Source organism: Bos mutus, chromosome 7, assembly GCF_027580195.1.
Source record: "Bos mutus isolate GX-2022 chromosome 7, NWIPB_WYAK_1.1, whole genome shotgun sequence".
Classification (NCBI taxonomy): Eukaryota; Metazoa; Chordata; class Mammalia; order Artiodactyla; family Bovidae; genus Bos; species Bos mutus.
The window spans coordinates 43,826,750-43,843,061 of record NC_091623.1 but is presented as its reverse complement, the minus strand read 5'-3'; the positions used below and the strand labels follow the sequence as shown (position 1 = coordinate 43,843,061).

The window sequence follows — 16,312 nt, the reverse complement described above, 5'->3', positions numbered from 1 at the left end:
TGGGTAACTAACACACATTCTTTGTGCGTGTTTGTATGTGTCTTTCTGTCTGTATTTCCCTATTCCTCTGAATTTCTGTGTTTCTCCCTCCCCTCTCCCAGTCCCTGTCTGCCTGTCTCTGAGCCCTTCTTGCCCATCCCAGCACTCCCCATCCCTGTCCTTCACTCCCTTGCTCCTCTCCCTCTATTTGTCTTTGCCTCACAACTCACCATCACTGCCTCTTCCTTCATCCTCAGGATTCAGCCTCCACTCTGACTGCCCCACAGGATGCTGGAGCTGAGCCTGTCCTGGCTGGGACTCGGGCCAGTGGCAGCCTCCCCGTGGCTGCTGCTGCTGTTCACTGGGGCCTCCTGGCTCCTGGCCCGCATTCTGGCCTGGACCTACACCTTCTACAACAACTCTCGTCGCCTCCAGTGTTTCCCACAGCCCCCAAAACGCAACTGGTTCTTGGGTCACCTAGGCCTGGTGAGTGTGGGCAGGAGCATGGGTCTGGGGGATCAGGGTGGATGGACTTCCTGAGGGTCAGGAATGGGGTTCAAGTTTGGACTGGGATCTAGGACAGCAGAGAAGCCAGGGAGGCCGGGGAGCCCCTCTTCCCTCACTCATTCATTTCCCTGCTCTGCCATCAGGACCTTCCCCACGTCCTGTCCTTCCAACCCTAGCCTGTTTTAGGGTCCATCTGCTGCATGCCTTGCACACATTATGAATCTCTGAGGCCGGGCTGCACAGAACCTGGTTCCCTGGCCTCTCCAGTTTCCATGGTGGCCTGGAGGTCCTCAAGGGTGCTGTCCAGGGTCTGCTCTGCATGTGGCCCCTTTCCTGTGTCTTTTCACTCTGGGTCACAGCTTCCTCACAGGAAATAGATATCACTTCCCTATTCCCACCTACAGGAGAAAAGCTCCCACCCTCTCCCATTCCCAGGACCCCTTCCTCTAATCTTACACCCCACCCTTCCCCCAAGATGTCCCATTAGGCCCCTCTCCCCATCTGGATAAACTTAGCTACTCACTTCCGCTTTCAGAGCCTTCTTAGACTTACCCCTCCTCCACACCCACCTATCTTGTGACTAGACTTGGACCTTTGACTTGGTCCTAGTCACAATTAATTAAACAGTTAATCACCCAAGTACTTATTAACACATCCCAGTTTGATGATCGTTCTGGGGAGGAGACACTACAGTGCCCTGTCCAGGGCTGGCACAACGTAAGCACTCTAAATATTTGATGACCCTGGTGATGAATGTGACATCACCTCCCTCAGTCAAGATCAAATGGATGGGCATCCAGCTCCCCGCATTTCCCAGGCAGCTTCCCTCTCCTGCCTGGGACAAGAACTAAACTTGGGGAAGGACTTATAACAACTACTGTTCATTAAGGCAAAATTCACAATAATGGTATCCAAGGCTCATTGTGAAGATTTGCTGAGATTTGGGGTCTTAAAATGGTCTCAGCAGGTCCTGCAGGCAGCAGGAATGTTACAAAGTGACCTCAGTTCTGCCTTCCCCACAGGGCTTGGCTGTGGGGGCCATTCTTGTTTATACTTCCTTCCTCCAGCCCCTCTTGATATGCGACCTCGGCTGAGTCACACTCCCTCTCTGGACCAATCTCATCTAGTGCTTTGAATCCTCACCTTAGGTGCTTGGGGAGACGGGAGCAATGCACAAAAGTGAAAATGATGTCACCTGCCTAGAGCACCTGGGGTATTTGTCAGGTTTGAATGGAGCATTGTGAGGGAAGGGTGCTTCACCAGGAGAAAATCCACACTTCTTCCCCTTTGAGGGGATGTGGCCTCCATTTCTTCATTTGTAAGTGGCACAGTTGAAAGCGTTGTCCATACAAATAGACAGGATGTGCTCTGCACAGAGACTGACCATTGCGGGAGTTCCTAGGTCACAGTTCCTCGCTGATTAAAAGGCAGAGTTCATGTCTGTCCCTGGGGTCAGCCAGGGCTAGAAGGTCCCAGGTCTGCAGATCCTTTGCTATGCAAGGAAGCAGAGGCCATGTGGACTGGCCCAGAGATAAAAGGATGTGGGACCAAAACCCAGGGAGAAGTCTGAGGCCACTCTGACATCCACAAACCTCCCCCAAAAGGATTTCCTCCTGTGGCCACCCCTGGTGGACAACTCCCAGGAGGACCAGAAAAATTTGCATTCTCAAGCCAAGGTCCACCTCCCTGTGGGCACAGAGCCTGTCTTCTCCCTGTGCCCTGGCATAGACCTTTGGGACTTGGAGAGCCTCCAGGTCCCTCCCTCCCCCAGAGGGAAGGAGGAAGCAGAGATTCCCTCCATCTGTGCAGGATCCCACACTCCGTCCACTGCAGTGGACTCTCCTTCTGCAGAGTGATGACCCTTACCTTGCTTACAGGTCCCCCACGGAGCAGGGCATGAGCAAATTAACTGAGCTGGTGGCCAAATACTCCCAAGGATTTAGGATCTGGATGGGTCCCATCACCCCCATCATCGTTTTCTGCCACCCTGACTTGATCAGGATCGTCGCCAATGCTTCAGGTACTCAGGCAGAGCTTGTGGTGATGGGTGCCATGGCACACTTCAGGGCTTCCAGCCCCTCCCTGCCAAGCTTCCATGTGGTCCCTACAGGACCCCAACCCCCCTCCCCTCCTCTCTCTGCCATCTTCTTCTTTCCTTCATGTATTCATCATCCCAATCTCATAGCCTCCTCCCTCCTCCCTTCTCCTATTGCCATTTACACCCCACCCTGATGTCCTAGGTGAAAGACACCCCCAAACATAAAGCCTCAGATTAGGGCAGAGAGATCCATGACCTGGTGTGGTCAGAAATTGGCCAGAGGGAGATGAGCTGCGCAAACGCAGAGAAGAAGCAAGGTTCTCTGCTGGGGGAGGCTGGAAGGCTTCCTGAGGAGGAGTTGCTGAAACTGGATCTGGAAATTTTTTTAAATTTTAAAGCAGAGGATAGAATTATGCAGTGGGCATCCATAACATTCCAGGCCCCCTGCCAGGCATGTCCTCAGTCCCACCCATCCCCAGATCGAGAGCAATGTGGCCGGTGGCTGGTAGAAGATCTGGGTTGCTATTTCCATGGCTATTTACCTCTCTGGTGGGTCAGTTTCTTTGAGCCTGTTCTTTGTTCTTAAACACTTCTAGTTCAGTGTCCTCCTTCTCCAGTCCCCAGGAATCTCCCTGAGAAAACTTCACCCAACCCTTGCTTCCTTCCCTTGCCTTCTGCCCCTCCCATACACAGATCAGGCAAGCAGGGCAATAAGCAGCATGTGTCAGAGACCTGGGTTCAGACACCAGAATGCTGGGTGAACCTGGGAAGGGCCCATCCTCTCTCTGCCTGCTAAATTCTCCTTTAGCTGGTAATGATGGAAATGCAACTCTACATAATCTACCAAGAGAAAGAGAATCAACTGGTTGTAAAATCCCAGGTGGGTGTCTTCAAGCCCAGGTGGACGCAGGGCTTAAACAGTCCATCAGAGATAGACAATCTGAAGACAAAGAAATCTGTCTCCATCATTTAGTTCTGTGTTTATCTGTGACAGTATCACTCTCATCCTGGTACAGATGAACCCATGAAGCTCAACCTTCATGGAACAGTTAGCTCATTCACAACACTTCCAGGAAAAGATACAGGGTTCCCTTTAATTTCTTTTGCCTGGGTCATAGGACCAATTCCTGCATCCCTGAAACTCTGAATTCCATGTCTTGGGGGCACAGGGTCCTCTGAGCTATTGTTTTGGAGCTAAGAATGCAGGCCCTGGATTAAACAGTCCTGGACTAGTGTCTCAGATTTCTTATCTGTAAGAATGTGAGTAAGTGACTCCATCACTCAGAGCCTCAGTTCTTATCTGGAATAAGGGAATGGAAGAGAAATCAGGGGCACATGGTGTTTGGGGTCCGAACAGGGAAAGGCCATTTCTTTCCCCACACCCAAGGGACCCCAACTGTCATATATGGAGGATAAGGGGAAGGAGCCTTGCAGGAGGCTGAGGACTAAGGAGTTGCTGTTAAAGGCGGTGCATAGGCTCAAGTCAGGATCACTTTCCTACAAGTTCTTCCCTCTGGCAGCCTAGAAGAGTGTGAATTGGGTCCTATTTGTTCCTCTCCAGATTCAGAGCTCAGAGGACGTTCTCCGGTACACACAGGGCCTGGCCAGCACCTATGGGGATATGTCCTGCTGGTGGGTGGGGCCCTGGCACGCAGTCATCCACACCTTCCACCCCACCTGCATCAAGCCTGTGCGCTTTGCTCCAGGTAGACATGCCCTTGACCACAGCTTGCCCCCTGTCATAGGCTCTGTGTGCAAGTGACCAGGATGCAGGCAAGGGGGCATGGCAAAGATGCCACTGTCTCCCATTGCAGAATCCCACCTGCCTGACCTCTGGGCATGTCTGTGCAATGTCTGCTGAATGGCCACATCTGGTCATGTTTATATTTCTACTTTGATTCTGGTTACAGCTGATATGTGTTATACCTGGTGACACTTGCTGTATTTTACAACTGAGCTCAGAGATGGTCTCAGTCACCTCTGGGGCTCAGCTATGGCCAAAGACATTTGAGGCATCTTGGAGTCTCTCTGGTTCTCGTCTGTGATGCCATTAGAGACTCTCTGGTTCTCCTGCTGGTCACTCCTGGGGTACATTTCGGATTTATCTGCAGTCTGGGACTCAAAGCCACTCTGAGGAATGCCTGAGACCTTATGTGAGTCTTGTCTGATGCACGTCTTAGGGCGGGTCTGGGTCTCACCTGGTTCAGGTCTGTATCATCAGTGTATTCAGGTTCTGTCTGGAGCCTGCCCGGGCCACACTCAGATCAGGTCAGATGGTCTTCAGGTCCATGGCAGAGCTGTTGTGTCCTGTCAGGTTGCGTCACACATGTTGGGGCCACGTCAGGGCATGTTAACACATGGGGCCATGTCAGACGTCTCTGCGGGGGGCGGTCACTGCTGGGGCAAGTGTGGTGTCCTTGGTCCCCATAATGATGTTTTGTAGAGTGCTGGGTTATGCTTGGGTGTTCAGAAGATGCCATGTCAAGGAATGCTGGGCACGTTGTGTCATGTTGGGATGTATCTAAGCACATACAGTCATGTCTGTGGGCTCTGCCTTTGCTCTGTTCTGTGCTGTAGCCTGGTCTGGTTCCGCCCTCCCCTCACACCACTTCCACATTTCCTGTGCTCTTGGCCCCATTCTGCTATGGATGGCTTGGAGGGCGAATGCAGATTTCTGGTTAGGATTCTCCACTCCCCACCAAAAGCCCCTTCCCTCCCCTCTCTCCTTGGGGAGAGGACCCTAATGGTCCTCATTCATGTCAGCTGCCATCGCACCAAAGGACGTGATCTTCTATGAAGTTCTAAAGCCCTGGCTAGGTGAGTAACTGTTCACAAAGGGGGCTGGGGACATCCCTGGGGACCCAGGGGAAGGTCTTCCTTTGCTTACTCCCTGTGGCTGTCTCTGCTAGGGGATGGGCTCCTGCTGAGTGCTGGTGACAAGTGGAGCAGGCACCGTCGCATGCTGACACCTGCCTTCCACTTCAACATCCTGAAGCCCTATATGAAGATTTTCACCAAGAGCACAGACATCATGCACGTGAGTCTCTTAAACCCAGGGTTCCAGCTGGAGTCTGGGGGACATGGAGACTCATAGACATCTTATTTATAATTCTGGGTCTTCTAAGTGGCTTTGAATCTATTGTTCTTCCTTTCTGAGCCTCACTTGCTTTGGCTATAAAATTAGCATAATGTGATCCCTGCTCTCAGTCAGTAGAGCTAACATATTGGAACCAGATCCCTGGCACACAGTAGGTGCTCAGAAGGCATTAGTTTCTATTCTACCTTGACAGAAGCCTTGGAATCTTGAGACATGTTTCATAATAATAATGAATATTGGACTAGTTCTTTCTAAATAATAAATCACTTGAAAACAAGAAGGATTTTAGTATTGACAGCAAAGGTCAGCCCAGGTGGCTCCGCAGTAAAGAATCCTCCTGCCAGTGCAGTAGCCACAGGAGACACAGGTTTGATCCCTAGGAAGATCCCCTGGAGGAGGAAAGGGCAACCCACTCCCATATTCTTTTGGGGATAATCCCTTAGATGGAGGAGCCTGGGGTCACAGAGAGTTGGACATGACTGTGCACACAGGCACGCTGACAGCAAATCTATGAGTCAGTTGCTTGGTTCTTCTAGATGGAGATGGGGTCACTCATGTATCTGTGATCAGCTATGGGTCTGACAGTGTTGCGCTGCATCCTGCAGGCCTGCAAGCCACAGAACTGAAGAAGGAGCTGGAGTAAGAAATAGAGACATCCGTGTTTTAATGGATACAGGGATCTTGCATGTCTGAAGCAAGGTCCTGGAGTGATACCCCACCATGTGCAGCAGACAGCAGGAAGGGCAAGGCAGAAGTCTTCCCTACCAGGGTGGGGAGTGGGATGTAACCAGTTGTGGGGGAATTGATGTCAGGTTGTTTAATAAGTTACCAAGAAAACTAGTAGAGGAGCCCACCCCCTCACTACCGCTTTAATAAACTATTATGATGGAGATGCTTTGATATAAAGATGAGAACAATCACCATCTGAGGCTGTAGAAGACAAGTATGTAGAATTTACTCATTAGGCTCCATGATTAAGAGGAAGGTCTGTCATGTGAATAGGGTGTAGGTGAAGCAGGGACTGGTCAAGCATGGGATGTACAGAGAACAAGAGGACAGCTGTGTTGGGTGGCCTGACCATACAGGTAGGAAGCATTGCTGGTCTGGGTCAGTCCTGTCACAGGTTTGAAGCTTGGTTGGCTACAAGCTGATCTAGGATGATCTCAGCTGTGGTAACTAGACTTCCTTTCATGTGATTCTCTCCCTTCAAAGGGCATCTCAGACTGGTTCAAATGGCAGAGGCAGGATTTGAGAAGACTGAGAGGAAGCTGCAATGTGCCTTGGGGTCTAGGTTTGGGTTGGTCATCTCATCATTTTCACCACAGTCTATTGGCCAAAGCAAGTCCAAGGCAAGCTCAGGATCAAAAGATGCTGAAACAGGCTCCACCTCCAAGTAGAGTTACTGAAAAATTACATTGCAAAAAGTTTGGATACATACATAAGGAAGTGAAGAATTAGAGGTCAGGCTTTTGTGAAGTGCCTGTAATTTTTCCATACTTGCAAGCTGACAAGTGAGCTTATTACTGTTTTATGGATTCTGCCGGAATATGTGAGACTCCTGGGTCACAGACAAAGGTTAGCCCAGCAAACAACATGTGCTGCTTGTTGGTTTGCATTCTTCATCCAAGTCACCGAATCTCATGCAAGTGACACAGGTGGGCTTCTATAGATGCCTGCTCATGTAGTATGTTTTATCACAGGGGAGGGAGTACTAGGTTTAGGGACTCTACGACTTTTATAGCAATTAGAAGCAATCCTAATATTTGTCCAGGAGGAGTCACTACCTCACTTCTCAAGGCTGTCTGCTACAAACACAACTCTGAGAAATGGGCCAGGTAAAGAACATCAGGGCCTTCCAATTTTTTGGCCTACCCAGAAAAAATGTGCGTGGGTACTCTGGGCCCACAAAGGATTAACTCTTCTAACATAAAAGGAACATTTTCCTAATCGATTTATAACAATGAAGATGATAAAACCTAACATTTGTTGTTGTTGGTTGGTCAGTCATTAAGTCCTGTCTGACTCTTTGCAATCCCGTGGATTACAACACACCAGGCTTCCCTGTCCTTTGCTAGCTCCCAGAGTTTTCTCAAACTCATGTCCATTGAGTCAGTGATGTCATCTATCCATCTCATTCTCTGTCACCCCCTTCTGCTCATGCCCTCAATCTCTCCAAGCATCAGGGACTTTTCCAATGAATCCGCTCTTCACATCAGGTGGCCAAAGTATTGGAGCTTAAGCTTCAGCATCAGTCCTTCCAGTGAATATTCAGACTTGATTTCCTTTAGGATTGGTTGGTTTGATCTCCTTGCTGTCCAAGTGATTCTCAAGAGTCTTCTCCAGCATCAAAATTTGAAGCATCAATTCTTCAGTGCTCAGCCTTCTTTATGGTCCACCTCTCACAGCCATACATGATTACTGGAAAAGCTATAGCTTTGACTATAAGCACTTTTGTAGGCAAGATGATGTCTCTGCTTTTTAATACACTGTCTAGGTTTGCCATAGCTTTTCTTTCAAGAAGCGTCTTTTAATTTCATGGCTGCTGTCACTGAATAACAATTGTTAGCACTTAACTTTATTTAAAGTTGACCAATGATACATAAGTATAGAGCACAGAGCCAGGATTCACAAACCGAGATCTCCTGGCTCCCAGCCATGGAGTTTATATACTAATAGTAACACAAGCCCAGTCCTCCCTGGGGCTGGGTGCCTGGGACCAGGAGACAAAGTCTGGGGGAGTGCATCTTGGTGTTTGGGATTAGGGAGGGGCACCAGGGAGGCAATTCTCAGCTTCAGCTGTGTCCCCTTCTCTGTTCAGGCCAAGTGGCAGCGCCTGATCAAAGAAGGCCACACCCATCTGGACATGTTTGAACACATCAGCCTCATGACCCTGGACAGTCTGCAGAAATGCATCTTCAGTTACAACAGCAATTGCCAGGAGTGAGTCTCAGCCCAGGGCCTGGGAATATAGACCCACTAGAGTAGATGAGGGAGGGAGGGTAATCAGAAGAGTCTTCCCGGAGGAGGTGAGTCAGAGCTGGACATTGAAGGACAGAGAAGGGAAAGAGAAGGAGCTATTCCTGCAAGTAGGTAGAACTGTTTGATAAAGGGCAGGAGGTTATAATGAACAAAGTGTGTGCAATAGTGATGAGACACTTCAGAAATAAGGTTGGAGGAGTGAGCAGGTTATATCTTAAGGGCATTTGAAGCCAGACAAAGAGGATATGAACTTTATCCTGAGGTTTCCAGGAAGCTATGAAAAGTGCTTCAGAAGATGAGAGTCATGGTCAAATCTGAACTCTAACATCTGACTCAAGAGAAGACTGACCATAATGTAGACCCTGGATGGTGTTGACAATGGATCTAAGAATAGGGAAGTGAACAAAAGTGAAAGTGAAGTCGCTCAGTCGTGTCTGGTTCTCTGTGACCCCATGAACTCCTCTGTCCATGGGATTTTCCAGGCAAGAGTACTGGAGTAGGGTGCCATTTCCTTCTCCAATTGACCTTCTAGCAGAAGATCTGAGCTGAGTGGACAGTTTTGGAGCAAAAGGGCAGATACTGGGTAAGAGAGAGAGGAGAAGCTGTGCTCTGGCTGCCTGGGGTATGGAGGCAGCTCACAGAGATGGGAAGTGGATTGAGAGAGTCTGGAGCATGACTCTCATGGCTCATCACCATACTGGATCTATGGGCCCACCTGTTCTTGGAGCCTCAGTTTCCTGAAGGGAGGTAGCCTTCGGTTTCTGAGTTTCAGGTGTTTTAAGTTCTTGCATCCCTTCATGCTCTCATTCTACAGGAAGCCCAGTGAATATATTGCTGCCATCTTGGAGCTCAGTGCCCTTGTTGCAAAACGACACCAGGAGATTTTCTTGCACATGGACTTCCTGTACTACCTCACCCCAGATGGGCGGCGCTTCCGCAGGGCCTGCCGCCTGGTGCACGACTTCACAGATGCTGTCATCCAGGAGCGGCACCGCACCCTCCCCAGTGAGAGTATTGATGACTTCCTCAAGGCCAAAGCGAAGACCAAGACTTTAGACTTCATTGATGTGCTCCTGTTGACCAAGGTGGGCTCCTCTGGTTTCTTGTTCAAGAAGTAGAATGGACCTTGGGAACTTGATTTGATCAAAGAACTTAGACTGGATGCAGAGGGCACTGGGGAGCCATGTGAGATGCTCATGGAAGGGAGGGGTGGGTTAGGATAAGTTTTAAAGATGACCAATATGGAATACTGCCTGCAGGAGGGCTGCTAAATCTGAAATTTTGTAAGGGGCCTGAGATTTCACTCTACTTCCAAGTTAATAAGACAGGATATGTGCATATACATGTGTGAGCTCAGTCATGTCTGACTCTGTGACCTCGTGGATTGTAGCCCACCCTCGTGCTCTGTCCATGGGATTTTACAGGCAAGAATGCTAGATTGGCTTGCCATTTCTTCCTCTAGGGGACCTTCCCAAGCCAGGGATCAAACCCATGTTTCCTTGTATCTCCTGCATTGGCAAGCAGATTCTTTACCACTGAGCTACCTGGGAAGTCTCACGTGTCTGTATACTTGCATACATATATACACATGTATGTATATATACAGAACCCTAGATAAGAGCAACCTATGTATTGTTTATAGCAGTAACAGTAGTCAGAGTAGAATTGTAGCCTTGGTTCCCCATCCCCAAATTCCTTTGAGGGCACCATGATGCTTCTATCTTTACATGCAGCCATGCTCTCATGGAGGGGAAGTACTGCCAAGTGTTGAATTCTAGAACTTTTTTTTTTTGACCACCCCATTTGGCATGCTGGATCTTAGTTCCCCAACCAGAAATGGAACCTGTGTCCCCTGCAGTGAAAGTGTGGAGTCTTAACCATCAGACTGCCACTGACATTCTGAATTTTAGAACTTATGCAAGATATATGCTCCCTTCTTCCATACAAGGGTGGTCAGGGAGAGGGAAAGAGAGAAAGAAAAGAAGAAGGGAGCAGTGAGGAGGGGAGGAGGGGAGACAAGAGGAGAAGATATGAAACAATATGAGACAAGAGTAGAAAAGACAGACAATGTTCTGGAGTTTAAACAAATCCTCACTGGAAAGAAATTGAAGTCTATAGATCTACAGGTTTATAACCCATTCCTTATCTTTAGGGGAGAAAAGGAATCTCTGAATTTATTGGGTTGCCAAAAACCCAAACAAGCTTTCTGTCCAACCCAATACTATCATACAAAGTGAGCAAATGGCAGTGGGGCAATGTTCAATCTCTAGTTTCTAAGTTTCCATTCAGTCATTCTTTAACCCAGGTTGCATCATGTAGAAACATGAAAATATTTATGGATCTTTGATTCCATTCACCAGGGACAATTTAAGAGGCAAAGTGGTCAAGAGGAAATCTGTGTGGTGGGTCCTCTAGTGATAGTGTCCAGGAGTTCAAGGTGGCCTTGGGTTTCTAGATGGATGATGGAGATGTTCAAAGACTGTCTCAGGTTAGACTCAGGTGCCTTCAAAGCTGGTGTGATTCTGGGGATCTTGCTTTCTCTCCAGGATGAAGATGGGAAGGGATTGTCAGATGAAGATATCCGAGCTGAAGCTGACACCTTCATGTTTGAAGGTGAGGGTCCCAGTGTAGGACTACAGGAGGAGAAAGAACTTGCTGAATGGACCCTGGGCCACCCTATCCCTCCCTATCCTCTCCATGGGCCTTAATTCGAGGGAGCTGTCCGTGCTCTGGTGCTGAAGTAGCCCAGAGACCCAAGCCTTTCTGAATGCTTCTCAGGCCATGATACCACAGCCAGTGGTCTCTCCTGGATTCTGTACAACCTTGCCAAGCACCAAGAATACCAGGAGCGCTGCCGGCAGGAGGTGCAAGAGCTCCTGAAGGATCGTGAGCCTAAAAACATTGAATGGTAAGTCCAAGTCTCCTGGTCTATTTCTGAGCCCCTCTCATTGGTTCTGTTGAGAAGAGATGGTTGGTTGGTTCTGGCATTATTGCTTAGTAGGAATATGATCAGAGACTTGGCAGGATCTAGTACTAGAATACTTTAAAAATAACTATTAGGCAAACTGTGAGGAAGGGAAATGAGTGCTATTGGGCCACAGCTATTGTGTTTTGTGGTTATCCAATTTTGAATAAGTTAACTGTATCACCTGCTAAGAATTTTAATTCAATTCAGTTTAGTCACTCAGTCATGTCCTACTATTTGTGACCCCATGGATTGCAGCACACCAGGTTTTCCTGTCCAGAACCAACTGACAGAACTTGCTCAAACTCACATCCATTGAGTCAGTGATGCCATCCAACCATATCATCCTCTGTTATCCCCTTCTCCTCCTGCCTTCAATCTTGCCCAGCATCAGGGTCTTTTCCAATGAGTCAGTTCTTCACATCAGATGGCCAAAGTATTGGAGTTTCAGCTTTAGCATCAGTCCCTCCAATGAATATTAGGACTGATTTCCTTTAGGATTGACTGGTTGGATCTCCTTTCAGTCCAAGGGACTCTCAAGGGTCTTCTCCAACATTACAGTTCAAAAGCATCGATTTTTTGGCCCTCTGCTTTCTTTATAGTCCAACTCTCACATCTATACTTGACTACTGGAAAAACCATAGCATTGACTAGATGGACCATTGTTGGTGAAGCAATGTCTCTGCTTTTTAATGTACTGTCTAGATTGGTCATAGCTTTTTTTTTCCAAGGAGCAAGCATCTTTTAATTTCATGGCTGTAGTCACCATCTGCAGTGATTTTGGAGCCCCAAAAATAGTCTCTCACTGTTTCCATTGTTTTCCTATCTATTTGCCATGAAGTGATGGGACCAGAGGCCATGATCTTAGTTTTCTGAATGTTGAGTTTTAAACCAACTTTTTCACTCTCCTCTTTCACTTTCAACAAGGGGCTTTTTAGTTCTTCTTCACTTTCTGTCATAAGGGTGATGTCATCTGCATATCTGAGGTTATTGATATTTCTCCTGGCAATCTTGATTCCAGCTTGTGCTTCATCCTGCCCATCATTTCACATGATGTACTCTGCATATAAGGTAAATAAACAGGGTGACAATATACAGCCTTGACGTACTCCTTTCCCAATTTGGAACCAGTCTGTTGTTCCGTGTCCGGTTCTAACTGTTGCTTCTTGACCCATATATAGATTTCTCAGGAGGCAGGTCAGGTGGTCTGGTATTCCCATCTCTTTAAGAATTTTCCACAGTTTGTTGTCATCCACACAGTCAAAGGCTTTGGCATAGTCAATAAAGCAGAAATAGATGTTTTTCTGGAACTCTCTGGCTTTCTTGATGATTCAACCAATGTTGGCAATTTGCTCTCTGGTTTGTCTGCCTTTTCTAAATCCAGCTTGAACATCTGGAAGTTCTCAGTTCACGTACTGTTGAAGCCTGGCTTGGAGAATTTTGAGCATTACTTTACTAGCATGTGAAATGAGTGTAATTGTGCGGTAGTTTGAACATTCTTTGGCATTGCCTTTCTTTGGAATTAGAATGAAAACTGACCTTTTGCAGTCCTTTGGCCACTGCTGAGTTTTCCAAATTTGCTGGCCTATTGAGTGCAGCACTTTCACAGCATCATCTTTTAGGATTTGAAATAGCTCAACTGGAATTCCATCACCTCCACTAGCTTTGTTTGTTGTGATGCTTCCTAAGGCCCACCTGGCTTCGCATTCCAGGATGTCTGGCTCTAGTCCAGTGATCACACCATCGTGGTACCTGGGTCATGGACATCTTTTTGGTATAGTTTTTCTGTGTATTCTTGCCACCTCTTCTTAATATCTTCTGCTTCTGTTAGGTCCATACCATTTCTGTCCTTTATTGTGTCCATCTTTTCATGAAATGTTCCCTTAGTATCTCTAATTTTCTTGAAGAGATCTCTAGTCTTTCCCATTCTATTGTTTTCATCTATTTCTTTGCATTGATCACTGAGGAAGGCTTTCTTATCTCTCTGCTATTCTTTGGAACTCTGCATTCAGATGCTTATATCTTTCCTTTTCTCCTTTGCCTTTAGCTTCTCTTCTTTTCTCAGCTATTTGTAAGGCTTCCTCAAACAACCATTTTGCCTTTTTGGATTTCTTTTTCTTGGGGATGGTCTTGATCACTGCCTCCTGTACAATGTCATGAACCTCTGTCCATAGTTCTTCAGGCACTCTGTCTATCAGATCTAATCCCTTGAGTCTATGTTAAGAATTTAATATACACTATTGATACTATGTATAAAATAGATAACTAATAAGAACCTACTGTATAGCATAGGGAAACTATTCAATGCTCTGTTGTGACAGAATGGGAAGAAAATAAAAAATGAGGCGATACATGTAGCTGATTCACTTTCCTGTACAGTAGAAATAAATAAAATGTTGTAAACCAACTATACTCCAATAAAAGTTTTTTACAAAGGAATTTAAATCACCACCCAAAATGAAGGGGATTAAAGAAAAATAATTCAGTCCCCTTACTGGATCTTCAATGTCTATAAAAGTTTTCCAGTGAATTCTCTTGTTTACTAAGTATAAAATCACTGTCTGCCAAAAATTACATATTCACCCCACATTTTGAATGGCATTACGCTCCTTTTTCACATCTAATTGCATTAGCTAGTGTCTCTAGTGCTATAATAAATAAGAGTAAACATTGAATCTGATCTTTTACTCATTTGCCTTTTGACTTTGCTGTCTTGCCATAAATAATATTTTATTTTTATACAAATTTGTAAACTTATGGTTGGCTTTTCCATGTTTTGCTTTAAAAGGTGCTAAAAATACCTCACTAAACTTCTTCTGGTACTTCTATGACATTGCTTTTTTTTTTTTTTCTTTATTTTTAAGAACCATTATTTTGATGTATGATGGACAAAGAAAAAGCTGTACATAAGAAATGTATACAACCTAATGTGTTTGGAGATATTTAAACCAACAATCCAATTTTGTTCTAGGCAGAGAGGGTCTTATGGGGCACAAGGAGGGCTCTATTTTTGCTCACTGGATAATTGTCATGGGGTTTCCTCAGGGACGACCTGGCCCAGTTGCCCTTCCTAACCATGTGCATCAAGGAGAGTCTGCGATTGCACCCCCCGGTCTCGGTCATCTCCCGCCGCTGTACCCAGGACACTGTACTTCCAGATGGCCGGGTCATCCCCAAAGGTGCCCACAATGACTAGGAGAGGAGGTTCCTGGTGAGAAAGAGGGGCCAATCGGGCAGGTGGGACCTAGACCTGACTGCCCCTCCTCTTCCACAGGTGTTATCTGCCTCATCAGCATTTTCGGGACCCACCACAACCCATCTGTGTGGCCAGATCCTGAGGTGATACCTCCCCCACCCCCCACCTCCCTTATCCTTATCCACTCCCCTCAGGGGACCCAGGGTTCTGACTTCTGGCAAATCAGCCATCACCTCCCCCTACTATACAAACACCTGCCAAGTAGCCCTGTCTTGTCTTGCCCCCAGGTCTTTGATCCCTTCCGCTTCGACCCAGAAAACATCAAAGAGAGGTCACCTGTGGCTTTTGTTCCCTTCTCCGCGGGGCCCAGGTGAAGACAGCGGCCATCTGAGATGGGGGTGGAGAGGTGGGGGTAGGGGGCTGGGGGTGAAATTCCAGGTTAAGTGTGGGGCCAGGAAGGGGGAAAACTTTAAGATGGTCACTTTCTCTCCACTCCCCTCAGACATTATGGTAAGAATCTGGGGAATGGTGGTGGGCTCAAGGAGGGGTTCATGGTGTGCTGAGGGGACCCGCTCCCCTGTCTACTGGTCTGAGTTCAGCAGTGGAGAGTGGACTAGGGTCTGGAGATATGCAAGCCCACATACGGTTCCAGGCATGGTTAGCCTCTTTCTCTATACTGTGGGTGGGAATGGGGGTTGTGGGCCAGATACCAGGTGTTTTGGGGTCCGGGTGAGGGTTCCGGGTGCAGTCAAAGCCCCCACTCCCACCCACAGGAACTGTATCGGGCAGACATTCGCCATGACTGAGATGAAGGTGGTCCTGGCGCTGACGCTACTGCGGTTCCGCGTCCTGCCGGACAAGGAGGAGCCTCGCAGGAAGCCAGAGCTGATCCTGCGCGCAGAGGGCGGACTTTGGCTGCGGGTGGAGCCGCTGAGCACAGGGCAGCAATGACCCATCACCTTCTTGCCTGGGATCCATCGTGACCCTAGACACCTCCAGATTCCCAGGAATAAAACTATGCTTCTCATTTCCGTTCCAGTCACATCGAGAGCCAGCCGGGGCGCTTGGGGCCTGGGAGGATCTAGGCGGGTGGGCGTGGCTATGAACCTGGGAGGTAGAGGGAAGGAGGGAGGGGAGGGGAATGAGGGCAGGTATAGTTAAAATAGCTGGAGCTACATCTTGGATCATGAGGACAAGACTACTCTTTAGGGAAGGTGGAACAGAGAGCTAGATGCAGTCAGGATCAGATGTCCCTGGATCCACCATTCCATCCCTACAAAAGTCAGCATTCCAGTCTGCCATTTACTAGCTGTTTGATTTGGGGAAAATCATATCACTCTCTAAGCCTCAGTGTCTTTATTACATAACAGTAGCCACTTCATTGCCATGTTGTGAAGATTTATAAGCAAGCGTGTGTAAATGACTGATAATATCTGGTAAGCATCTTCAATAAGTGTTCATTTCCTCCCTTCGTTTTGCATCATTTTCTCAAACTTAAAATGTTTTAAAGTTACACATTTAAGTTTTAGGACTTATGAGAACCTCTGTTGA

At 47.5% G+C, this 16,312-nt stretch overlaps 1 protein-coding gene across 3 annotated transcripts; it reads left to right on the top strand.

Annotated features, from left to right (window-relative positions):
• Positions 1–267: 267 nt before the first annotated feature.
• LOC102287174 (cytochrome P450 4F3) lies at positions 268–15,712 on the top strand. Of its 3 annotated transcripts, none has more exons than XM_005904139.2 (12): positions 268–465; positions 4,086–4,230; positions 5,288–5,341; positions 5,434–5,561; positions 8,440–8,561; positions 9,415–9,685; positions 11,147–11,213; positions 11,379–11,508; positions 14,611–14,744; positions 14,840–14,904; positions 15,049–15,131; positions 15,535–15,712. In XM_005904139.2, the coding sequence occupies exons 1-12, from the start codon at positions 268–270 to the stop codon at positions 15,710–15,712; spliced, it is 1,575 nt and encodes a 524-aa protein (XP_005904201.2). The 3 variants fall into 3 exon arrangements, with proteins under 3 accessions (XP_005904201.2, XP_070230884.1, XP_070230885.1); XM_070374783.1 differs by lacking the exon at positions 4,086–4,230 and adding an exon at positions 2,338–2,506; XM_070374784.1 differs by lacking the exon at positions 4,086–4,230 and adding an exon at positions 2,366–2,506 and having other exon boundaries at positions 268–469.
• The last annotated feature ends 600 nt before the right edge of the window (positions 15,713–16,312 follow it).